Genomic DNA, 26,241 nt, shown 5'->3' on the forward strand with positions numbered 1-26,241 from the left:
TACGGAAAAAAAAACTCATCTGTAGTTCCAAACCCACTGTAGAAATAATACAGTTTGAGACCCCTTAACCTGCCCTGGCTCAGTACTAAGGAATTATGGGAACTGTTGTGTTTGTGAGACATTTATCCTCCTCTGCCAGAGAGTGCTGGTGCCATAATAAACTACCATTCCCAGGATTCCCTAGCACTGAGCTATGCAGTTAATATGGGGAGACACAGAAGAGGATGAATAGACGCTCCTTCTAGTCTGGGGAGACACAACAGAAGAGCCTCAGATGTAACCGATTTTCATTGGCTGCCCCCCCCCCAAAAAAAACCCAAGACTTGTGACGTCTGAAGCTTGATTGACAGCTTGCGGACACAAATGGGAACGGGGAGCAAGTTAATCTGCTTTAAAATAAAGCGATTTAAAATAAACGGGAACGAAAACAGGGTCTAAATGAATCGAGGTAATTTGCCCCTTTTTGTAATGGAAACGATGGAAAAAATTCGAATTATTCCCGGAACATAATCCGAATCAGAATCGCGCCAATATAATCCGTTTTATCTGCCAAGTGGGAACACACACACCCCTTGTTTATTTCTTTCTGAGTGAAATGGCATGTAAAACAGAAGTCCCTGTGCTGCAAAAACAACTCCCCCCCCCAGCATACTAACATGTATCCTTACCCAGACCTAATCAAGAGGCTCTGTAAATAGTATGCAGTTCACATAAAAAGGGGGAAAGGGGGAAAGTGGTACGGTGGTGGAGGGAAAGTTCTTATTTACATACTAGCTTTCCCAGACTGCATTTCAACCAGTGCTGGACTTCATCAAGCTGGATAGTCTCAAATATCTTTTGACAAAAGCTATGCTTACCAGAATGCTTAAAGAACTCATTAAGTGGTGGCTAATGCATAGATTATTGCCTTTGAGCATTGAGAATGAGACTGGCCATCAGCTTTATACAAGAGACCTGCAGCAGAATGCAGTAGTTATACAATAAACTGCCATTGCCCAATTGCTACATTAAGGTGGAAAAATGTTGCGAGGGGTTGCAACATGTGGGGACCAGTAGGTTAAGCCTCTCTTTCCAACTGCAACATTGCAAAAATCTGTCCCCTCAGAACAGTTCAATTTAGGGAAAGGTTGTATTCAGACCAAGGGAACCTCCCCCAAATAGAGAACCATGGGGGGGGGGGGGTTTACACCTAAAATAAACAAAAGGTTAATACTGTATTGGGGCCGATCAAAATCTTTAAAATATGAGGGAAGTGAGTGAACACCATGGAGATTATCACACACAGATGGGATAAATCCTTATCCTGTCTTTGACTGTGATCTCACAAAAGGCTTTCAGATCGCAGCACTATTGTCCAATCATTGAAGTGGCATTGCATTAACACAAGCTTCTATTAATGCAAAATGCCAGGCAATGTCACTTCAATGACAGGACAATGATGGGATCTGTGTGACATCGTTTTAAAGTCTTTCACATGATTGAGGTCAATCGCACTTTCTGGACTGGATAATGACAGCATAAGTGTGACATCATATGAAAATCTTCTCATGATTATGCAATAAGAATGGGAAAAGGAAGGGACAAGGACATTTCGTCCCCCATCTGATAATCTCCTATGGCTCACTGTTTTATGATCTTTTTTCTACGGGCCCATATGGTATCTATATATTATCTGAGACAGAAAGATTTTGTTGAACAAACTCTCAATCTGACAAACTTTTTTAAGAGTCATAAATTTCAGGTGGTCCTCAGATCCCAAGCATGTGCCTTGATTTAAATGTACAGCCATGGGTCACCAAAGCCTGCAAGCTGGAGATCCTGGGAGCTGCTGTCTAAAGGAACAGCACTTCCAGGCTCTGGTAGTCACATAGCATAACATCTAATATCATGTAACAGGACAGCCATTCCTTTCCACCCAGTACTTCCTCCTGTGTTCTCCAGATTTGCCCCAGAGGGTCCCCACAGAGGCAAAGAGAAGGAGGGAGAGGAATCCCTTCTGCTGGGAGTGTCTATTCTTCTAGTAGGTGGACACCATTGGATGCAAACATATTTCTGAGGTGTGCTGCCACTTCTAATGTGCTTCCTCTTAACATTAACTATCTGGGTTAAAACGTTGAAGCAGATGTGCTGGTAGACTTCTGGGGCTTCTGGTTTTAAATATAGTTTCATGGAAGTAAGTCCCATTCTGTTATGTGAAACTGATTTCAAATCATAGACCTGATTTTGACATTTTTGAACAATGCATAGAGAAAACTGAGTAAATAAAAATAATAAGTACTGGTCTGGAGGAGGAGAGAAATACAAGTCTCACATAATAAGTCAAAACCATTTGGCTTAAGAATATTTTACAACCTTTGCCTAACAATCAGGTACAGTCTTGTTTTTAAAAGGGTGTGTTTTCATTTACTTTTATTTCCATAATCTTTCCATAATGGTACTAATTATTATATTGCCTTATATGGAGAGATCAAAACAGTCTGCAATGAATAGTTTGTAGGGGCAGAGGTCCATGCAAGCTTGAGATTATGTACCTGGAACACAGTGTTTCCTCCCACATTGGCCATTGGCAGATCTTATGATCACATGGAACCTCTTGCAAAGACTTAGGCTGGCTTTTATATATATATATATATCAAACCTTTCCTTGGTACAATGGGTTGCTGCCAGAAGAAGAGATATGCTGAGAAAGGGAATGAGACAAGAGGATAAAATACACATCAGATATGAATAATAATTTTATTATAGCTCTTATGTGATACATAATATAAACAAACTAGCTCCCTAAAATGTGATCCTCTGTTTATTTTGATTTTCATTACTTACCCAAACATGTTTTTCTTAACATTTGGCAAAGATATGCTAAATATTTTGTATAATAGCATTTGGCAGCCAGTAATATTGGGCTGGATCTGGCCTTTATCATCCATAAAGCAGCAGGATAAATAAATAATAGCTGAGTTAATGAACTATTCGTTTTGGCAGCTCTACCCTAAGTATGACTTATGCTGAATAGCACACTACACTGATATAGTGCTATTGTTCTACTTTTACTGGTATGGCTGCCTGCTGTGGCATCCTGGAATTTGCAGGTCAGGAAGGGGCATGTTGAATTCTCAGCCAGAGAGCTCTTAGGCCTTAACTACAAACCCCAGAATTCCACAGGAGGCTGCTATAGTAGTTAAATTGAGATAATAGTGCTAAAACAGTGTTGTGTGATATTGACTCTAGATTCAACCCAATACATATCATGGCTGTATTGCCTCTACTGGCAATACATTTCTTATATGTTCATGGAGATTCTATATGTATGTCTTTTTTCCATTTAGAATGTTTTTCCCCCTCCAGTAAAATGAATACCCCTCCTTACCCATTCCACTTAATCCATGTATAGGACTTTTATGTAAATGTTCATCTTTTTCTGATTCACATCTGCTGGACTCTTTCATGAGATGTACAGCAAACAGAAGGTTTTTTTAAATTAATTAATTAATTATAATAAAACAAACATATGTGCAAACATTTCCCTCCCTCACCCCTTGGAAAATCTTTTGGAAAATTATGTTTCTTTAGAATATAATAACTGATTTCTCTCACTGCACAAAAGAGTGTGAAGAGGGGCAAGTGAGATGGTGTGTTTTGGTTGTCAGTCCTTCTTGGCCTGGAATCCTACATACACAAGAAGATCCACCAAGGCACAGCTCCCTTCTTGAACACCTCATCACCTTAATTTTCATTCTACTGACATCTGTGGTATTCCAGTTTATATTAAAGATCCATTCAAGGTTATTTGGCTACCACTTGTTTGTGTAAACCTGAAAGAAATATATGTCTTGGTGAGGTTCCTGATTTCATTCAGGAAATGAAATGTGTGTGAGAAGCTTGAGGTTTGTCTAGACAAAACATTATGAGACTTTTTTTTTTTTTTTTTTTGCTTTTCATATTTCCAAAATGCCCATAGGCACTTGGGCATATTATTATAGTTACAGGAATGTAGCAAAACATCTGCTCTTACTATTATGTGTTTTGCCTCTGTGCATGTGTCTGTGTGGTCTGATAAGTCATAGATATATCTCAGTGTGACATTACAGCAACCTCTTGATGCTGAGGTTTTGGTACAAAGCATCTGCCTACAGAGATCTGTTTAAAGCCTAATTGTGAGCATGTGGAAAAGTTGGCCTGACACATAAGTCAATGCTAGGAGTACGAAAAGAACTCAAATACATTTTTTTTCTGATGGTAGAATGGAGACCTTTTGACTAGAGCTCTAGAAACTGCTACACAAATCTTTGAAACCACCATGTAAAATTGTATTATTTTGTATTGTATTGTATTGTATTGTATCATTTTAGTAGATTATATTCTATTGTAGACTACAGACACGATTAGCCACATCCACCATGGGCCACATTTGAACAGTGATGGTACATAAACAATATTCACTGTGGCTGATCTGCTTTGAAATTGTGTAACCCCTGAGAAATGGCAGCCCAGAATTTATTCTTTCCCAGAAGTAAACAAGATTACAAGGAAACAAATGATTACTGTATATACTCATATATAAGTCTAGAAATTTTAGTCAAAAAATTGACCCCAAAAATCTGAGTCGACTTATCCATGGGTCAATGTAAGTACCATACTCTAACTCTTACATACACACAAAAAGGAACCAGGTTCTGGTGAAAGGCAAGAGCTTAATCTGTCCTGGAAGCACTGACTCCCCTCTATTCTCTTATCTATCCAGCCTTTTGCATAAGCACAGAGTGATGTCTGCTTGAATTTTGTAAGTTCTTTGGCATAATTTCCCTTCGCTTCATTCTTTACATCCTTTGTTACATGCTCCTAAATTTTACCCTCAACTTATCCACAGGTCATATTAAAAACCATAATTTTAACCTCAAAATCTGTCCTCAACTTATTCATGAGGTCGATTTATAGTCAAGTATATATAGTTATTTTTTCTGGATCAAACACTAGGACCTTCCTTTCATATTTTAGGTCAAAGCTGAGGATTCTGTAGTCTTCAAGCTGATGTCTGTGTGAGGAGAATTAATTCTTCCTGGATTCTCCTTCCATCAGCAATTGAATCCTGGACTATTTATTTAGATCCATGTTGGATTATTGTTATCATATAATTTTCATTTTGATGGTATTTTGTTATGAATGCAAAAGGCCTAGTTGGCTAGTGACTGCTAAACTGAACTAAACTACTTTCCAATGTTGGCAATGGGTGAGTGGGGAAGGGCACAACTTTCCAGCGTTCCACCCAGTCCAGGGGAAAAATAAAAGAGAACCAGACCTGATTGATTTTGAAATGAACTTGGAAGAGAAGAATAGAAAAATGCTACATTACATTCCTGAAACATGTCTGTTTAACATGTACTCTGAGCAAATTTCCCTTGCTTTTTTATAGGCATGTACCAGGAAGACAACTGCTTTATATCATGTATACTCCTTATGATGTTCTGGTGTGGGTACAGTTTGTTTGTTTTTCTCTCTTTTTTAATGGTAAAGGATAGACTATCAGAGTTGTGTCATTCTAAAAACAATATGGTAACTTCAGACTCAATAGCAAAGAAACGACAAGCAAGCCCTTTTTGGCTATTTCTTTAGGAGCATTTGTAATGGCATGAAAGAACATCACTAAAAATCCACTAGAATATTTACATTGAATGGTTATTTAACAAATTATTTAATGCTACTACAATTGCAACTTTTACTTCTGCTTAAACCATCTTGTTCAGTTGTCTTTCATGCAGTCTCAAGAAACGGTGTAGGCAACAGGGCAGGGAGAGGACAGAGAGAAACCTATGAGCAAAATTAGTTGCCTGTAATGGGGAGAAACGATCCACTATGGTTTCCATCACCAGCCATGGAACAAATGTTGATTGTGAAGTTCCTGCCTGCATCAGATTCCTTCAGTCAAATTGCAGCTCTGATAATTTTCTAAGAAAACTACAGAAAAAGTAACATATAATAAGACAATACTGAGCATCTGATTTTATTCTGTCATCATTCTTTCACAGTGGAAAGACTGCAAAATCTCTTCCCTTCATTGTGTGGATAGCATAACTGGGAATTGGGCTTTCTACCTAGAATCCTATGTGGGCACGATACCAGCATAATGGCAGTTTGCACAGTGGTTGTGTTGTTTTCACGCTTGTGGAAGGAGGTATCCAGTATCTGCTAGTGCATGTTTTTCCTTATTCACTCACAGTGCAAATATCTGGCTTAGAGATCAATCTAGCATGCAGGCACAACTCCATCTCTACCATGACCCAGAAATGCCACTGAAAAAGCCTCTTTAATGGCCTACAAGGACCACCAGAATGTTTTCCAGCATGCCATCACTATGCTGATGGAGTTTTATGTTTAGCAGGAGCTTAACAGGATTTTGGCACAAGTGTGAGTATCTGGTTTCAGGAAAACTTACATCTGAATTTTTTTCCTAGCCCCCTACCCCCGCTTTTTTTTAAAGAGAGCATGGCGGGCAAACTGCAGAGGGACCAGGTTACCTTGAATAACATCAATATGGTGGAAACATTCACAACTTCTCCATCATACAATCCCTATTCAGGTATTATAAAGGAAATTACTAAACATGTGAAGGAGAGAAATGCTTCCTAATGATCCATCCTGAATCATCCACCATTACACATCACTGGGTGAGCTACAGTTTTTGCATTATGAGAGAAAAAGAAAACTTTTCTGTAACTATTTATCAACATAACATCTAATTTTATATGCGTCTGCCATTTCATGTACTCCTAACTTGTTGTTGTTGTTGTTGTTGTTGTTTATATTTAGCTCTCTTAAAAGTCCCAGATGTTCTAACCTTTACTCATAGGGCTGTTGCTTGTCATTGTCAATGCCTTTTGCTTGTTGAAGCACCAAAACTATTTCATCTGCATCAAGAAGTCTTGCCAGATGGCATATTATTTTTTATTGACTCTTTTTGGTAGCTGCCTAGGATCCCATTCTGAGGGAAAGGTGGCATGTAATTGGAATAAAATAAAATAAAATTTAAACATTATCTTCAGTTAATAAGTTTAGATGCCCTATTTAAAAAAGGTTGTTAGGAAATGAGAAGTAAGCAATTAAAATACCCCAACCCTTCCCCATCCTCAATTCATGCATGGTATTTCATAAAAACAATACCTATGCTTCTGCCTTGTTTTCTTGGAAACCTTCCCCCTTCTTCTCGGTGACACACTCTTCTTCAATACATTCCAACTTTGTTTCAGCCAATAGATTCTCAGTTTTGCTAACCCAGTCCTTTAAATGGAAAAAGGAGAAAGAAATGTGAACTTCATCATTTTGAAACAGTAGCTCTTTCTTCCAAGCATGTTCAGCTAGTCCAGTCTTTCCCAAAAATGGGCTACAACCTCAAGCATACCCAATATACTCAACTCATACTCAATGAGGATGATGGCAGTTCTAGTACAAGAATATCTGGGGACCAAAGTTTGGAGAAGGCTGAGTTAGTACAAAACCAGATTAAGTCTTATTAGTGTAAATCCAGGAATAATTTTGAAATAATAATAATAATAATACATTAGCATTTTCAAAATAGTGTGTGATGTTTCATTAGTTACTGATATGTCTTGGGGGATTCGTTAAATAATATCTCATCTCTCAGAGTCATAGTCCAGGACTCAAATCACTACATCACACTTGTTCACCACTGGCTTAAGCTGCATTAAGGTATACTTTACTTTATTTTATTTTAACCAGTGTTCTATGATGTTGGAGAGACCCATTCCTCTAATATTTGCATTGGTAGAATGGTAATTATTCTAGATACTCTCTCTTCCTGAAAAAATGAACTGACTGGTTCAATAAAGTTAAAGCAAGGGAGAGGGCAAATTGGTGTGTGAGTTTCATTCAACGAGAATAATACCCTTCATATAAATATCTTGTTTACATTGATACTCTAATTTAATGCAAACATTCTAAAATTACATTTATAGTAGGGAACACTACTACTAGATACATCTAGTATGAAATTAAGTTTCCCTAGTGAAATCTTGGCAATGACAAAATTGAAATGGGGACTTTTTGATTTGTTGCTCTGTCTTTTAACAACATTGCTTGTAATGTAGCATTTCAGTCCTGCACAAATACCAAAAATAAATTTACAACAAGTTTGGCTCTTATTGATCTGTGTATATCAACATTTCTATCTAGACTGCTATATAGAAGAACAAACTTGACAAAATAGATGTGTGCAATAATAATAATAATAATAATAATAATAATAATCTCAAGAAAATCTTTGACACGTTACCTGGAAATCTCCATTGTGACCAGTGAACAATTCAGAATATATATTCTTGGGGTCTGGTATAACAGGCATTAGGGTTTTCCTAATTCTGTTTTTTAAAAAAACTTTAAAATTAGTCCAGAAATAACCTAAAATCCCTTTAGAGGCTGAAATAAAAGAAACTAGTTTATCAAGAAGGTTGCATATTGGCCAGAGAGCCATTGATTGAGATTTGCATATCTGACCCTTTCCCTTAAGAGTTTATCAAACATGAGGAATTTCTCTTAATTTCAAATGAAAAGAAAGTGGGGCCAGAACGCATTCACGTGAATTTGCTAGTTCAGCAAATTTACATGAATTCGAATTGCGTTCAAACTGACTTCCCATTGCCCGAAAATAGCTTGCCATTGCCTGAAATTGCGTGTGATCACCTCTCACGCAATAATGTGAAATCCCATGATTGTGTTCAGACTGACTTCCCATTGCTTGAAATTGCATGTGGTAGTCTATCACGCAATAACATTAAACCCCATGATTGCATTCGGATTGGCTTTGTATTATACTTCCAATTTCCTTTGTCTGATAAACTCCTTAGTCACAGTGCAGCTTATTCAGAATGTTCATAGCCATATGAAACATGCCTATATTTGAATATGTTTACAGTTACAAAATTACCTCTGGATCCTATTGACTATATATAAATGTAGCTAAGCAGAACATATATATTACTGAAAACTTTTTACCAGAAGGGACAAGATTTGCACATTCCATTTCAACATGTTTTGCAAAGTTTCTAAGGATCTTATCACATGGGAGGCAAAGCACCCAAATCCTGTGGATAAACAGGGTTTAGATCCCGGGAATGTCCCACAAAAGCGAGATTGTTTTCAGACACATCAGACATTAACCTGACAGTAACCCATGCAGAAAGTCGAAAAATCACACCGCTTTTATCACGATTTTGCAGCTTTTTGCATGGGTTAATGCTCAATTAGCATGATGTGTCTGAAAACAATCCTGCTTTTGCAGGATACTCCTAGGATCTAAACCCCATTTATACATGGGATTTGGGCACTTCCCTCCCATGTGGTGAGATTCTAAGACTCAATGGAGTTTTCCATCTGACAAGATGTCTGGCCTATTGACCTAGCTTTATTCTAAACCAAAGTGGACCTTGGCTAAACTGGCCTATCATCCCTGGTCCATCATTCCCTTTAGCACCCCATAAAGACTGCTGCTTCAATGCAGTTTCTCTCAGTTCTTTCCATCCTGACTCATAAGGTTCTTTAGGTTTTTTACTTGTTTCCTAGAAAGGGGGCAATATCGAGTGAATAGTATTTGTGTGTGTGTGTGTGGTTTTTTGGGCTATGAGGCTGTGTTCAAGAAGAGCTTATTCCTAATGTATCACTCTGGTCAATGTATCACTCTGGGTCCCCCCCCCTTTTTTTTTCTATTTAGGACTTATTTGAAGCATATATTTAGATGTTTGTATGTTTGTAATATTATAAAAATTTGGAATAAAAAAATAGAAGAGTTTCTTCCTGATATTTCACCAGCAGCTGTGGCTGGCATCTTCAGAAGATGCCAACCACAGCTGCTGGCGAAACGTCAGGAATAAACTCTTCTAGAACATGGCCTCATAGCCTGAAAAACCCACAAAAAGTATGGACGCCAACCATGTGTACTTCAGCACATGTGAGCTTTTCCCTCACCATACCTCTTAATACAGCTTACCCTCCCAACATGGCTATTGCTTTACCAGTGAAGGAGGGATGAGTTTGGAAGGTGATGTAAGACAGGTACCTTTGCCTCACATGATGTCTCTTCCTACCCCAAAATTTGTTAAGGATTAAAGTTACAGCCCCCTCCCAGCCTGAATCCAACCTGGTAACTCTAAGGAGTTTATCACATGGGAGGAATTTCTCTTAATTTCTAATGAAAAGAAAGTGGGGCCAGAATGCATTCATGTGAATTCGCTAGTTCAGCGAATTTACGTTAATTCAAATTGCGTTTGAACTGACTTCCCACTGCCTGAAAATAGTTTGCCATTGCCCGAAATTGCTTGTGATCACCTATCACACAATAATGTGAAACTCCATGATTGCATTTGGACTGACTTCCTATTGCCTGAAATTGCATGTGATAGTCTATTACACAATAATGTTAAACTCCATGAAGATTATTGCACCGGGTTAAAACGTTCCCCGGTGCGTTCTAACGGGGGCGAGGACGGAGCATGACGGGAACACGATGGGGCCCAGAGCACTATTTTACCGCACAGCGGAACGCCGCCATCGATGCCAGGCATTCCCATCGCGTTCCCATTGAGTTCCAGAGGACACCATTTCTGGGAATTGTTTCAAAGCATCCCCAGAAATGGCGTCCCCTGGAACTCGATGGGAATGCGATGGGAACGCCCGGCGGCAACGGCGGCATTTCTCTGTGCAGTAAAATAGTGTTCTGGGCCCCATCGGTTTCCCATCGCGCTCCGTGCTCACCCCTGTTAGAACGCACCAGGGAACGTTTTAACCCTGGTGCGATAATCTTCCATGATTGCATTCGGATTGCCATTGGATTATACTTCCAATATCCCTTGTCTGATAATGTCCTAACTCTCACACATGTGTGTACAACAACATGGCTGTAATTTGGGATATGGTTTAAAACCAAGGAATGTCTTTTGTGTGCTTCCATGTAAGAAAATGACTGCCTTTCTCCTCCTCCTGTGGAGAAAGGAAAAGGAAAATATTTGATTTGGAATATAGCTCTTAAATTAAATTAAATCTCTTCAGTTAATATGTGAATTGAAATATATTTAACCTTTGGACTGGTGCATGTCACCAAATATCGTGATGTAATTCTTGTCTTTAAAAAGCATCTTATATGAAACATATTGTGACAAATGTATTTTAATGTGAAGTATATACAATGTAAAGTAACATTTTTGTGCAGGTTTTTTTCTGGGGGGAAATTCACTCCAAACTGGACAAAAGGGATTTTTCATATAAAATGACGCAAGCCAAAAATGGGCAATTATTTCTGTCTTTACCTTTCATCTTAGTTCCCTAATCTCCACCAATGAGGTTACAACAGGGGAGACTCAATGCATATGCACAAAATGGACAGAATACATAGATCTTCCCTTTATAACATGGGTGAGCAATTGTGAGGGAGAGCAGAGGCAAACTTTACACCCCGGACCCCCTTTCCATAGTCATTTGCCTCTGTTTCTCAACTCTTTTTTCTTCCAGAATTGCAAGCAGAAATTATATTGCATCACTTTGTGCCACATTTTGGAAGAGAAGTAGGAAAATCCAGAGGAATTTCAGGGGCTTGGGGTTTAAGGAGGCTTTCTGTGTTTTTCCACACATATTGGGGGTTTCAATCACCCCAAAATGTGTAGGCTTCAGGGGCTGCAAGAGACAGGACTAAGGACCACATGTGACCCACAAACCACACTTTCTCTACCCCTGATTTGTGATATCCTCAGTCTTAAAATGCACATTTTGGTAGAGATGGACAAAAGACCATGAAAAATAACCCAACAGTCCTTACCTGTCTAACCTGCAAAGACACAGCAGAAGAACAAATATTATCAGAACGCCAGCCATCACTGAAGTTAAAAGGATTATTGTACTGAACTCAGGTTCAGAGATTTCAGCAGCACAGGAATCTCGGGAGAATCACAGGGAAAAAAAGTTTCAAAATGTGTTCTCTAGTATGTTGAGAAGGAGTTTCTTGAAAGCAAATTATTGCCACCTTTTTCTTTTGAAAGGCAACTACATAGAAGAACTAAATAGTGTTTTTATATCTAAACCAATGCTCTTTAAGTTTCACAATATAGCCTCTTGTAGTATTCACTGGAAGTATCCTTGTACGAGGGTGAAAAAATACACACATATTGATAGAAAGTGTATTTACTTAGGAGATAGAAATAAATGCCATGTGCTATCTTCTATGCCTAATCACAGTTCTTACATAAAATTCAGCTCCATATTGGAGTAGGGAAAACAGGGATAGTGTCTTGTACATGTGTTGAAGCCAAACCGCCACCTGATATTCTCCCTACCTGATATAACTAAAGAATTTATTAAATTTTCTGTCCCTGTCTCAGCTATATACTAGACTAGTGATTCCCAAACTTTGGTCTTTCAGGCGTTTTGGGATTCATCTCCCAAAATCCCAGACTATTAGTCAAAAGGGCAGTGGCTTCTGGGAGCTGAAGTCCACAACACCTGGAGGACCAGCATTTGGGAATCATGCACTAGACCATGGAGATGACATGAAAACAGTTTGCCTTGTGGTAAAATTCAAAGACAGGTTGTCTACATGGGCTAAATGGCCTGGCTCCCCCCAGCCTTGTGTTGTCTAGTTTAGATTATGCAAGCCACAACACCTGTGGCAGGACCAAGCCCAATCCAGAGGATCTGATCTGCCCCCAGGCTAAAGAGCCTTTGCCCTGGGGTAAAATATCCCTGGTTTTCTATACACAAAACCAGGCTATTCAGACAGCCCCAGCCTCCCCCCCTCCCTTGCATTCCTTACCATTCTGGCATGTGATCCATCTGAAAAGCTCCCAGTCACCCCATCTGATGCAGAAACAGAGCTCCTGGTCATGTGGGTGCAGCCAGACACCCTGTTTCCACATCAGATGGGGCAATGGGGGGGGGGGCTTCTCAGATCACACACCAGAAAGGTAACAGTGGCCCTGGGTCCTGGGTTGGTGTGGGGTTGGGTGTGTGAATGGTGGCTTGGCCCTACACCAGCCCAGGAACTAACCCATGTGAGCACCAGGGGCAAGATAGCATGGACTCAGCCTGTAATATCCTGTCCCATCTGCTTGAGCCCTTAGCTATGTTAGTCTGGAAAATCAGTATGCAGAGGGATCTTGGAAACAAACATGCTTCTGAGGAAGTAAGTTCACATCTACAAAAACTCATGTTACCAGCTTCTTTCTTTCAGTTACTAACACACCAGCCTCTTATAGTGCTGCTATTCCACTTTTACTGCTCTGGTTGCCTCCTGTTGCATTGTGAGGCTTGTAGTTCTAGAGGCTTAAGATCTCCCTTTGTTTCTCTCTAGCTGACGGTTCTAAAAACCTCTCCCTTAACTTCAAATTCCATAATGCAACAGGAGGCAGCCAGAGCAGTTATAGTGGAATAGCAGCGCTATAAGAGTGTAGTGTGGTAATCTAACTAGTCTCAAAGGTACTAGAAGATCCCTTTGCATGCAGGTTCTCTTGTGTTAACCACACATACTTAATACTATTCTAATGTTTATAAATAGTCCCTATATGACCCTGGTTTGTGAAGGTAGAGTTCTCATTTGATTTGGACCTTAGCAAAAAAAAATGTGTTCTCAAAAAACACTAGGTAAAATGCCTTTGTCTGCCCCTTATCTCTGTTCTCAGTTTGGAAACATAATTGTACTTCTGAGCATTGAAAGGTGATCCGGTTCATTCCCAAACAAGAGGTAGCTGAAAACAATAAATCTACATATTAATTCCTGATAACTCCCAAAAACTAGCCTATTATCTGTAGCCTCTGGGAAAGCATATCCAGTTTAGTGATTTCCCAGCATGCTCCCACTTCCTCTACCCCTACCAAAACCAATATTGCTGCCAGTATTGAAGAAACTCTATGGCTTCAGTTATCCAGTCTAAATTCTGCCTCTTCTATTATCACTGAAAGAAGGGTCTAAGCAACAATCTACTAAGGATGCACCTACACTGCAGAAACAATGCAGTTTGACGCTGGTTTATTGGCCATGATCCATGCAATATGAAATTCTGGGATTTGTAGCTTTGTGGGCTCTTTAGCCACCTCTGTCACAGAGCTCTGGTGCCCCCACAAACTGCAAATCCCAGGATTCCAGAGCATGGAGCCATGACAGTGAAAGTGGTGTCAAACTGAATTATTTTGGCAATGCAGATGCAGCCCAAGTTCCCGGATCTCCTGCCCTGATTGACTCAACTGGTGGACAGTCTCTTATTTCTTCAAAATTCTGAAAAACTGGAAAAGGAATCCCAAGCATTAATTACTTGTGTGCTTCAGCTATTAATCTTATATCAGTGGTTGTGTGACAGTCACTTCTGTGACTTGTGGAATAGATAGCATACGGTGGACCCTAAATTAATGACTAGCACTGAAAGTAGATCTATATTTTAACTATCGAGAAAAAGAAGATATTTTCATGACCAACAAGAACCATTTTTACCTACAGAGCTGCCATTTGTCCAAAGTGTCTCTGCAGTCCATTCACTGGAATAATCTCCATAAATATATTTCAGTCTGAATCGAAAAGTGTAGCACTTCTCTAGATCAAAGCCTTGATCTTTAATCTTGCAGCAATCATTTTTTCTGGACTGAATAACAGGGAATTGTCAATCATTAATAATTTTGCCCAATATACATTTTTCCTCTTCTGCATTATCCTAACAGGACACAGTAGTAACCAAGGCTAGATACCAAAAGCTTTCAAAATATGGAGGGCTACAGCAAAGATTTGTTGTTTCTGTGTCTACCAGCGGGTTTTGGGTTTTTTTGAGAAAAATATTTTCCCTTTTGTATTTTAAATAATTATTTAATTACAAGCACTAAATAGATAAATGATAATTTCTTTTAAAAAGGCAAATAAAAGTCCTAGGCCTGTTAAAGACAGCCAAAATAAAGCTGCTTCGGGTCTCTTTGGAGGTCTGCTATTTAAATGATGCATGCATCCTAAGAATCCGGAAGCTGCACCAAAGCTGCACTCCAGTGCTTAGGAATGGAGTGTGGCTTTGGTGCGACCTCGGGACTCTTAGGACCCATGCATCATTTAAATAGCATACCTCCAAAGAGACCCGAAGCACCTTTATTTTGGCAGTCTGTAACAGGCCCTACTTTAGTATTTTTACAAAAAAAAAAAAAATCATTTTAGCAACCTCTGTATCTTGTTTTATTCCTTTTCTGTTCCTTTCAGCTTTTCTCCCATCTCATATCCCTGTATATAATGCTTTACATGTCCTGTTCATAAACACAGTTTCTGGAAGTAATATCCATTAGATAAATAGAACCCCTTGTCTTCTTCCAAACAAACTGGTAAACTGCTGTTTTGTTAAAGAATAAAGACCATGTTTCATATTCATCATGTTTTGCTTTTACAGAAATTTTCTTAATCTAAACATTATGTGTGAAATTATGCTAAGAGGAGGGGGATATGATCATTAGGCTTGGGCTGTAGTATTAAACAAACAATGATGTTTCCAACTAAATTCTGAATTGATACTTTAAAAGTCAGTGGCCGAGTTTACAATAATAATAATAATAATAATAATAATAATAATAATAATTTGTTTTATTTATATACCGCTATTCCAAAGATCATAGCGGTGAACAGCAAGTAAGCTAATTAGCAAGTAAGCTAATTTGCCCCCAACAGTCTGGGTACTCATTTTAGCTCCCTCCTCGGAAGGATGCAAGCCTGAGTTGAGCTTGGGCCCTTTTTCTGGTCTTGAACTCGCAACCTTGTGGTTTTGAGTGAATGGCTGCAGTACAGTCATTAACCACTGCACCACCAGGGCTACAATGACCACTGAGATCTAATTTTGATAGGGCATTATATCACATCACTATGAGAAGTGAATGGGAAATAGGTGGTTCCAGTTACCACTTTCATTTGAAATTCTAGGGCAAGGAGGAATCCATCTAGACCTCAAAATCCATCTGAGAGCAAGTGGGACCACACTCATCAGAAATAGATAAATGTCCTCCTGCTACTTGACAACAAAGATTTCTTCTATCTAATCAGAATTCAGTCTCAATTGGTTTTCTTTATACAGGGTCCTAAGGGTCTCCAGTAAAAGCCAGATAGTAGGAGATAATTCAAATTAATGAAGGCTGGTGCCTTCCAAAGAGAAAGGACTGTCCATATATCATCCCCACTGCAAACTAAGAATCTTTGCATATTTTATTTTTGCATCAAACACAATAATGTCAAAAACTTTTCTCTCTACTGGCTAAGATTATGAGAATTTTTCTACATTTTGCATGATTTTATGCACTTTGGGAATTTTTGCAAAAAAAAAAATCATTTGTGGGGAAAAAACACAACTGGACAACATTTTGGAATGACCAAGGCCCTGTACACACTGGTCATTAAGGCCAGCATAGGGGTGGAGTGGAGGCATAGTGTCCTCATGACACACACCTGACTCTGCCCCCAGGGCAACTTGATACTGCGTGCTGCTTCACATGGTGTGCAGCATCATGGCGCTCCTCCAGCACTGTGTCCATATGATGCAGCACAGGAGGAGCCCCATATGGCTGCGCCACCGTGGCTACAGCACCCTTTTGAGGGTAGAAAAAGGAGCTGCTTTTTGCGGCTCCTTTTTGTGCCTTCAAAAGGCCAGAAGGGGAGGGAAACAACAAGGGTGTTACGGTGGGAGTCTACTACAGACCCCCAAGTCAGACTGAGGAATTGGATGATATCTTTCTAGAACAGATGACCACACAGTCAGAAAAGAGAGATGTAGTAGTGATGGGCGACTTCAACTATCCTGATATTTGCTGGAAGTCAAACTCAGCAAAATCCTCAAGGTCTAGCAAATTCCTCACTTGCCTGGAAGACAATTTCATGGTCCAAAAGGTGGAAGAGGCAACAAGGGGGTCAGCTATTTTAGATCTGATCCTAACCAACAAGGATGACTTGGTTAATGGGGTGCAAGTGGTGGGATCCTTAGGTGGAAGCGACCATGTTCTCCTGGAGTTTGTTATACAATGGAGAGGAGAAGCCAGGCAGAGTCAGACACGCATCCTAGACTTTAGGAGAGCGGATTTCAGTAAACTTAGAGAAGTATTGAGGGTGATTCCATGGTCAGAAACACTAAAAGATAAAGGAGTTCAGGACGGATGGGACTTTCTCAAAAGGGAGATACTGAAGGCACAATTTCTAACAGTTCCAGTGAGAAAGAAAAACGGGAGGTGTCTCAAGAAACCAGGATGGATGACTAAGGAACTTTCAACCGAGCTAAGTTTGAAATGGAACATGTATAAGAAATGGAAAAAGGGGGAAATCACGAAAAAGGAATTCAAAGAAATAGCAGGCATGTGTAGGGGTAAAGTCAGAAAAGCTAAAGCGCAGAATGAACTCAGGCTTGCTAGAGAGGTTAAGAACAATAAAAAGGGCTTTTTTGGATATGTCCGCAGCAAGAGGAAGAAGAAGGAAACGGTAGGGCCACTGCGTGGAGAAGATGGCAAAATGCTAACAGGAGATAGAGAAAAGGCAGAATTACTCAACACCTTCTTTGCCTCAGTCTTCTCAGAAAAGGCAAAGGGTGCTCAACCTGAGGATAATGGAGCAGAGGACAGAATAGGGGAATTTCAGCACAGAATAAGTAAAGAGATAGTAGAGGAACACCTTGTTAATCTAAATGAATTTAAGTCTCTGGGACCAGATGAACTCCATCCAAGGGTATTAAAAGAACTGGCAAAAGTAATATCGGAGCCATTGGCAATCATATTTGAAAACTCCTGGAGAACAGGAGAGATCCCAGCAGACTGGAGGAGGGCAAACGTTGTCCCCATCTTCAAAAAGGGGAAAAAAGAGGATCCCAACAATTATCGTCCAGTTAGTCTGACATCAGTTCTAGGAAAGATTCTGGAGCAGATCATTAAACAGAGAGTTTGTGAACATCTAGAAGGCAATGCCATAATCACAAAAAGTCAACATGGGTTTCAGAGAAACAAGTCATGCCAGACAAATCTAATCTCTTTCTTTGACAAAATTACCAGCTTGGTAGATGAAGGGAATGCTGTGGATATAGTATATCTTGATTTCAGTAAGGCCTTTGACAAGGTTTCCCATGACATTCTTGCAAACAAGCTTGTAAAATGTGGGCTAGACAAAGGAACTGTTAAATGGATCTGTAATTGGTTGACCGGCCGAACCCAAGGGTGCTCAACAATGGCTCCTTTTCATCCTGGAGAGAAGTGGCCAGTGGGGTCCCACAGGGCTCTGTCCTGGGCCCAGTGCTATTCAACATCTTTATCAATGACCTGGATGACAGAATTGGGAGCGTACTTATCAAATTTGCAGATGACACCAAATTAGGGGGAATAGCTAATACCCCAGAGGACAGGATCAAGATTCAAAATGACCTGAATAGACTAGAAAGTTGGGCCAAAGCTAACAAAATGAAATTCAACACAGAGAAATGTAAGGTATTGCACTTAGGGCGGAAAAATAAAATGCACAGATATAGGATGGGTGACACCTGGCTGAATGAAACTACGTGTGAAAGGGATCTAGGAGTCCAAGTAGACCACAAGTTGAACATGAGTGAACAGTGTGATGCGGCAGCTAAAAAGGCCAATGCTATTTTAGGCTGCATAAATAGAAGTATAGTGTCTAGATCAAGAGAAGTAATAGTGCCACTGTATTCTGCTTTGGTCAGGCCCCACCTAGAATATTGTGTCCAGTTCTGGGCGCCACAATTCAAAAAGGACATTGAGAAACTGGAGCGTGTCCAAAGGAGGGTGACAAAAATGGTGAAGGGTCTGGAGACCATGCCCTATGAGGAACGACTTAGGGAGCTGGGGATGTTTAGCCTGGAGAAAAGAAGGTTAAGAGGTGATATGATAGCCCTGTTTAAATATTTGAAAGGATGTCATATTGAGGAGGGAGCAAGCTTGTTTTCTGCTGCTCCAGAGAACAGGACCCGGAACAATGGATGCAAGCTACAGGAAAAGAGATTCCACCTGAACATTAGGAGGAACTTCCTGACAGTAAGGGCTGTTCGGCAGTGGAATGCACTTCCTCGGAAGGTGATAGAGTCTCCTTCCTTGGAGGTCTTTAAACAGAGGCTGGATGGCCATCTGTCAGGGATTCTTTGATTTGGATTTCCTGCATGGCAGGGGGTTGGACTGGATGGCCCTAGTGGTCTCTTCCAACTCTACGATTCTATGATTCTATGATTCTATGATTCAGAACAGGACTGTATGTATAGCCTCCAAGTCTTTTTTGTGGCCACTCATATCACATAAATATGACTAGGCCATGCAGTTCATTAAGAACACATTGTGACCAGGTGGAGGACAGACATTGGGTTGATTGGGTAGCACTGGAGGGCAACGCTGAGGGAGGAGTAGAGCAGCGGCACTCAGAGGACAAGACATAGACATGGGGAAAGGAGAAGAGTAGTTGGAAGAAAGAGACTGGAACAGGGCCAGCAGGGGACCCAAGGGAAAGAGAAAGAATAGAGGTGGAGTCAGGAGGGGAAGGTATAAAGGTGGAGGGACAGGTGGACACAAGAGGGAGACGTGGAAGGAAGAGGCGCGGAGAGGAAGTCAGAGTAACTCGGAGTCCTAAAGAGCAGCATTGCTGTGGCTCTTCAGAAAGGATGGGGAAACCCAGAGTGGGACCCCATGCCGAGGTATTAGTTCAAGACCCCCACTGGGAAGGAGAATTGGGCCCATGGGCTGCAGAGGTTCGACCTGACCAGGGTCCTTCTAGTGGCATTAATTTAGAGGGAACCTGGTGGGAAGTGAGAGGTCAAAAATGGTAACAGGATCTGGGACCCAACCTTCTGGAAAAGGCCGAGTGGGAAGTTGCAGGGAAATGTTTTCCAGCTGATATAAACCTGTGTAAGGAGGGAATCAGGAAGAAACCATAAGAAACTGTGTTTCACTTACAGTTTGAAGAAAAGACCTCTATTTGGTTTACCCAAGTTTGTTTGGAAGTAAAGTTATTAAAGCATTTCCCATGCATGTGTGTTTGTGGGGGGGGGGGGGGGAATATGGGGCCACAGTGAGCCAACCCTACCCAGGAGAAGAGTAGCATGGCCATTCTCATCAGTGTAAAATCTGGTGCGAAGTCCCTCAAAAAAATCTATTTGTTACTACAAAAGAGAAAGTTTATGTCCAAGTTTCCATTTCCACTTCCCTCCCTTAAAATTATACTTCCCAATGTCTCACCTGCCAGTCTTTGTCAAACCTGCTTTTGTACTGAAATTCCAACTCAAAATTCTGTGGAGGCTGAGATGGCATGCATTGTGCAGTCACTTCACCATCCATCCACTGGATGGTTACATTTTCAGGTGGGTCGGGCTTTACTGGTGGAGATAAAACCAAATACAAATTACACTCTCTCCAAATAATTGTATTACTTTTCTAAAATGTTACATTTCAGAAATTTCAAAAATTACATTGCTTTCATGAGAGCAATGAACACTTTTGATATTCATCTTCTCTGGAAGGGTAATTTCCCTTGTGCCGTGCAGCATTCGATATACCTTAAAAGTCATTGCATACTTTAAAGAAACTGGAAAAACACCAAGCTGAACTTGTCTGAACTTCAAAGGAACTACATAGGATCTTATCCCCTTCTTCTACTTGGATAGTTCCTTTAAATTTCAATCTTAAACCTGAAGCCTCCAGAAACCTTTATTTTACATGTGGGGATTTGCTTGGTAGTAATAGCCCAGTAGTGACTTGTGAAGAGCTAGAATAATAATCCATACTGACGTACAAAATTTAAAAATGTGCTGTTCATCAAAGTAAAGGTCTTTTGTCCCATTAGTATCCCGAATAGAAATATGAAGATGCGCATCTTTCTCAGCCTGAAAGACACATCCAGTGTTGTACCCTTGGTCAGGTATATACTGAGGACACTGCTTCCACTTCAGGTCATTTAATCTGCAATTGAAATAATGACACTGAATAATTTGTCTTTTTTAAAAATATAAAATAAAATAAAATAAAATAAAATAAAATAGGGGATCGGGTCCAAATCTGGACATAGTTAGAAGAGATGCCTAGAAATTAATGGGACTTAAATTGTGAATACCCTTTAAAAGTCTGAAATTCTCCCAGAAAGAAAAAAGAATCCCGAACTCCTGAAAGATAATACTTTTCCTCTTGGGTAAAACATCAGTGAGTCATAAACAAAGGAGATATATTTCAAGATGTTGTAAAGTCATGTCTAAGTCGTTAATGAGTTTTATCATATAAATATTTATAAAGGACACATAAATGTACATGCATAATCAGAAAGTTCATAATCATTCAGTAATTGTGCACTGCAAAGTAGATCACACCAGTTAAAAACTATTCTGATAAAATTGTCTTTAATATAGCTTACTGGTGATGGACAAGTGCCTGAATAGAAGGCTATGGGGTAATATTCTGTTAGAAATGTTTCTTGAACATCAGTGCTGTCACTGAGGTTGGTGTCACCCAGAGCAAAGGGGGGACTTTCTTGCCCCCCCCTTCTGCCACTTGGCCACCCAGATCACTGCTGAAGGGAGTGGTGCGCTGGAGTACCCAGTCAGGGTCCTGAAGGCAGCGCCTTTGTAAAGACCTTCAGGGTCCAAGCATTCTTCCAAGTGACCCGCTCTGGCAGGGACAGTCCCCATTAATCTTCTATCATTTCATTTTCAGCATTTCATGCTTTCAATATGTCCCAATTTCTCTCTCCTCCTCCCATTGCTCCCCTTTGTCCTTATCTTACTTCAGTTGCTGGAAATTGAGGTCAAAGTGCATAAGTAATTTGCACCCTTTTTTCCTTAGTGAGGAATGGCTGGGATCTTGCCCTTCCCAGTAGGCTCAGGGAAAAACAAACTGCATCAGTCTCTCCTTAATTATGTGTTCTCCCTCATTAATAACTTTTGCCATCTTGACTGTACTATGATGTTCCTTGCCCACACACAGCCTGGTTTTCATCTGTGAGATGTTGGAGGTGTAACAAATGAAGGTTTCTAGTAATTCTAAAAAGTTACTTTTCAGGTGCATTTTTAGAATATTTGGACAGGAATTTTTCAAATATTATGGCATTTTCTTAACAAACTTTATTAACAAAAAATCAGTGGGAGATACTACATGCAATTCATTCAGCAATTAAAGCAGCAATCACTTTTCAATGATAGTAGGCTACAGATTGCAGTAGGCTACGGAAGGAAAAATTTGGAAGGTGGTTACCCAGTGAGATGAGCCCCATAGTTCTTTCTGTAAAGAGGGAAAGAGATTACGCTGTAACAATGGTAGCCAAACATAAAGGCTTTCTCTAGCATGTGCCTTTAGTTTTTTCTAATTAAAAGAGAGAAGGAAGAGTAAAGAGAACCAATTCCTGCCCATGTGAAGGAATAACCAGCATTCAGACTTAGAACCTTAGAGCAGTACTTACTTATAAAACATTGTCACGTTCATGTCAGGAAAATATTTTCTGCTATCCCACCGTACCTCCGTCAGCTCATTAGGAAAATGTACAAGTGTGTAATTAAAACAAGAATCATGAGTGTCATTTTCAAAATCTGAATACAAATAAAGAAAAAGAAAATTGAAGTATGATAATTATATATGTACGTCCTTTAAACCAGAGTGGCTCTCTAAATGTTGAAAAACAATATTCATCACCCTGACCATTGTCCTTTCTGGTCAGGGCTTATAGGCACTGGAATCCAACATCTGGAGGCCCACCATTTCAATTCCCCATCCCACAATATGCAGAAACACTGTCCCTGGCACTCTAAGGGGTTTGGGGGAGGGAATGGGTCTAAGAACCAAGGTCTTTAAGTTATGATCCTTGAGTGAAAACTGATGTTGGTTTGTTTCCTGGTGTTGCCAGTTTATACATTCAACTGCTGGCATCAATTGCTGACTGATCAATAATGAGATGAAGGATGTCACATGAATTCCTCAATATATTCAGTTGACAGTTTTAGCAGGCTAGTCCCATCCAACTCTGGAACTGCACATTCCCATACCTGCCATGCCAAATTCAATGGATTTTCATGAGGTAAGGTCCCATGGTACCTCCTGATAAAGAAGACCTCACATCATGAAAATTGCTAGATGTGAAGAAGTTCTTCTGATAAATGTCAGAAGGGTGGGGGGGGGGAGGAAGCAATGCATGATTCTCACAGTTGTCAGGGTTGATCTGTGAAGCCCCATGGCTTTTACTGAACATTCTTTAAACATGAGGAGGGGTCATGTGAGAAATCAAATGAGTAAGGAGTCCCAAAGGGCTTCTACACTGCAGAATGTAGAATTTAATAAATGAAACATTAGAAATGTTTGCTCCATCTGTGGACATGAAAAAACCTGCTGCTTCCATGACTTTTCTCAGAACTGGTCATCTTAGCATGATGAAAGCTTCACTGAGACTATTTGTCATCAGCCGGAGCAATCTCCACTGTGGCATAAGAACAAGAAACCAGTTTTATTGTTCTTCTTGTGTAATTTGTGCAAAATACCTGATCACTGAAATTAAAAACTGGTGGCTTTCTTGAAAGTTTCCTTAGTACTGGAAAATAAAAGAGAAACACACACTAGTTTCAGCCACAAGCTTGGAGATCAAGGACCTTATCTCCCAGGAAGAATAATATCAAGGCAAGGGGAAGACCAACTTGCCCACCCACCAGCTTGAGATGGGACAGCTGGGAGAAGCTTATCTCTTCCCTTTCTATCAGAAAGAAGTCAGTTGCAACTTCCAGTTGCCCTGAAACTAACAGAGGGGTGTGTGCAACTTTTTAAAAAACTTAAATATGGATGTGTGTGTGTGTGTGTGTGTATATATATATATACACGTTATTACCTATTTCTTCTGGGTAGGCTGGATATTCATTTGATTGAGCATAAAACTTCAAAATAATAAAACAAAAGAAATTATGTTGAAATAGTAAATTCAAACTGCATATAACACAAGAAATTTGTTAGAATTCTCAGTGTGCAACACACATCCAATAAATCACCTTTTCCCCCATCATAATTCTTCCTTTGCACAATGGATTAAAAATAACAACAAAATATAATTAACATTACTTCAGTGCTATGTAATCCTGGGATTTGTAGTTTGTTGTGGCACCAGAGCTCTCTGACAGAAAAGGTTAAATATCTCACAAAACTAGAAAACCCCAAAATGTCATAGCATTGAACCAGGGCAGTTAAATAAGTGTCAAATAATAGACATAATATCATCACTGGAAAATGCATTAGTCATGATATGTTGCGTCATTCTGTTCCAACTCTGACTAATTCTGAGTGCAACCTAGTTTTGCTCAGAATTGAAGGCACACACACACACACTGTAAGAAAGAACATATTTAAATCTAAATGAATTTAGTGAAATCTTTATTATATACTAAGAGATCTCTATTAATTTAACTGAATCTTCATTGTGGACTTCTTTCCAAAAGACTGTAGCATATACTATATTGCCTGAGATACTTAAATCTTGCTTCCTCTATCTTAGGCTCAAAGTTGCTAAATTGTTTAATTATCATTGCATTTTATTGTCACAGACATGCCAAACAGAGTTTTTGCAATGGTCTGAAAAATCTTTCTTATTTTAGAAACTGAATTAATTTGAATTTTCAATCATTTCTTGTACTTTTTTGTAATTTCTAAATAAAATGATTACAATGTTGTTAACAGTGACATTTGTGCTTTAAAAAATCATGCCCTCAAATCTGAACTTACATTGTGCCCATGTCTGAGATGCCAACAGGTTGACCCAGAGATGTACAACAACAGAGCTGTGAATGCTGCATCCCATATCTCAAAACAGAGTGCGAGATCAAATATTCATCTGTGTGTAAGCCACAGCAATCCTTCTCTAGAACTGATTTTATACTGGATATCACTAGATCAAAAAGGAAAAAAAATCGAGAGGAAATGACTATAGGAAACTTTTGCAATGGTGAAAACATGATAAATAATCTCACAAAGCTGAAGAGTTACAAAGGTACTATAGATTTCGGATATTACTCCTCCTAAGAACCAGAACCATGATAGTGGGGGTGCTTTTAAAACTTAGCTATAGAATGTCAAATGTATCCCCAAATTCCTGCTGGCAAACCCAACCAATGGTTCTGTGAGCCAAAGTTGAGTACCAATCCACACTTCAATACCCCACTTTCTAATGTCCTTGTAATTTTCTGTCTTATGGATAATATGTTTAAAATCAGATGCTATCTGTCATGTATAAAAAGTTAAGAGAGTTCCTTTAAACTTCAAGTGATATGGAAACAGAACTGTGCAGCTTATAAAAGACATACTGGTTTGTTTCTTTGTTTATCATGCATCTCATTTCTATCCCACTTTTAACCCATATGAGATACATCTAAGGATTAGGTAAATCTGTTCAAGAATATTGATGGCCTGGGATTCCTTCTTTGGATTTCAAAAGCCTTACTTGAGCACAACTAGAGCTAATACAGTGAGCTCTTGGTATCTGTGGGGTTTGGTTCCAGGATTTTTTTTCAGTGTTTATATTTTTAAAATATTTTCAAGCCATGGATGGTTGAATCTGTCAATGCAGAATTAATGGACATGACAGTCCAGTTGTAGCCCTTGTTCATTTTCTTCTTGCCTTCTCTCTTTTGCTTACTCCCCCTGTATTTTAAACCCCTTTCTTCTTTTGTGGGGCAAAATTCTGTCTCCCCTGGAGTCATGGTCTTATTTGAACTGCAATTTGGGAATACATGTCTTTCTGCTTGTATATATTCAACATGGCAGGCATCACAATCTGTCAAAAATAGAAGAAAACCACAAAACATGAAGCAAAATACTAGACATCTCCATTATCCCACTACACATCTCTTTCCCCACGAACACCTTTTCATAGTTTCATGTTTTCTGCTGAGCTCTATCAGCTTTGTATGGGCCTTTTTGCTTTAAATCAGCATTAATTCCACTTTGTCAGCATCTGCTCATGGTTACATATATCATCAGCATTTGATCAGGGTCAAGTTTATGCCATGATCAACACTATACTATCACTATCTCTATTTTATCATCAGGCAAATTCAAGCAATTTAATTCACCCAGACTCGAAGCTGTAGCTGTATTAATGTCAAGTCATAGACTCAAATCCAGTTCTTATTCACACCAGGGACCTGGCTGAACTCATAATTTTAGGGTCAGATGGACCTCTAAAGGCAGAACTGGTAATGTCATCTTTGTATTATCACAGTCTGATATTACAGCAGAAACCATTGTAATTAATGG

General features: G+C 39.6%; 1 protein-coding gene across 1 annotated transcript; it reads right to left on the reverse strand.

Moving 5' to 3' along the window:
• Positions 1-5,622: 5,622 nt before the first annotated feature.
• Positions 5,623-24,787, reverse strand: LOC149319357 (cytokine receptor-like factor 2). Its single transcript, XM_089508416.1, has 10 exons — positions 24,719-24,787; positions 23,828-23,873; positions 22,418-22,544; positions 20,765-20,931; positions 20,212-20,348; positions 14,477-14,624; positions 11,816-11,933; positions 8,285-8,369; positions 7,156-7,272; positions 5,623-5,952 (listed from the first exon to the last, which is right to left on the reverse strand). Exons 1-9 carry the CDS (start codon positions 24,785-24,787, stop codon positions 7,156-7,158), a joined length of 1,014 nt encoding a protein of 337 aa, XP_089364542.1. The 3' UTR covers positions 5,623-5,952.
• Positions 24,788-26,241: the final 1,454 nt, after the last annotated feature.

The sequence above is a fragment of the Sceloporus occidentalis genome, unplaced genomic scaffold (assembly GCF_023333645.1).
Source record: "Sceloporus occidentalis isolate IW3139 unplaced genomic scaffold, rSceOcc1.0.p SCAF_2, whole genome shotgun sequence".
NCBI classification, from domain to species: Eukaryota; Metazoa; Chordata; class Lepidosauria; order Squamata; family Phrynosomatidae; genus Sceloporus; species Sceloporus occidentalis.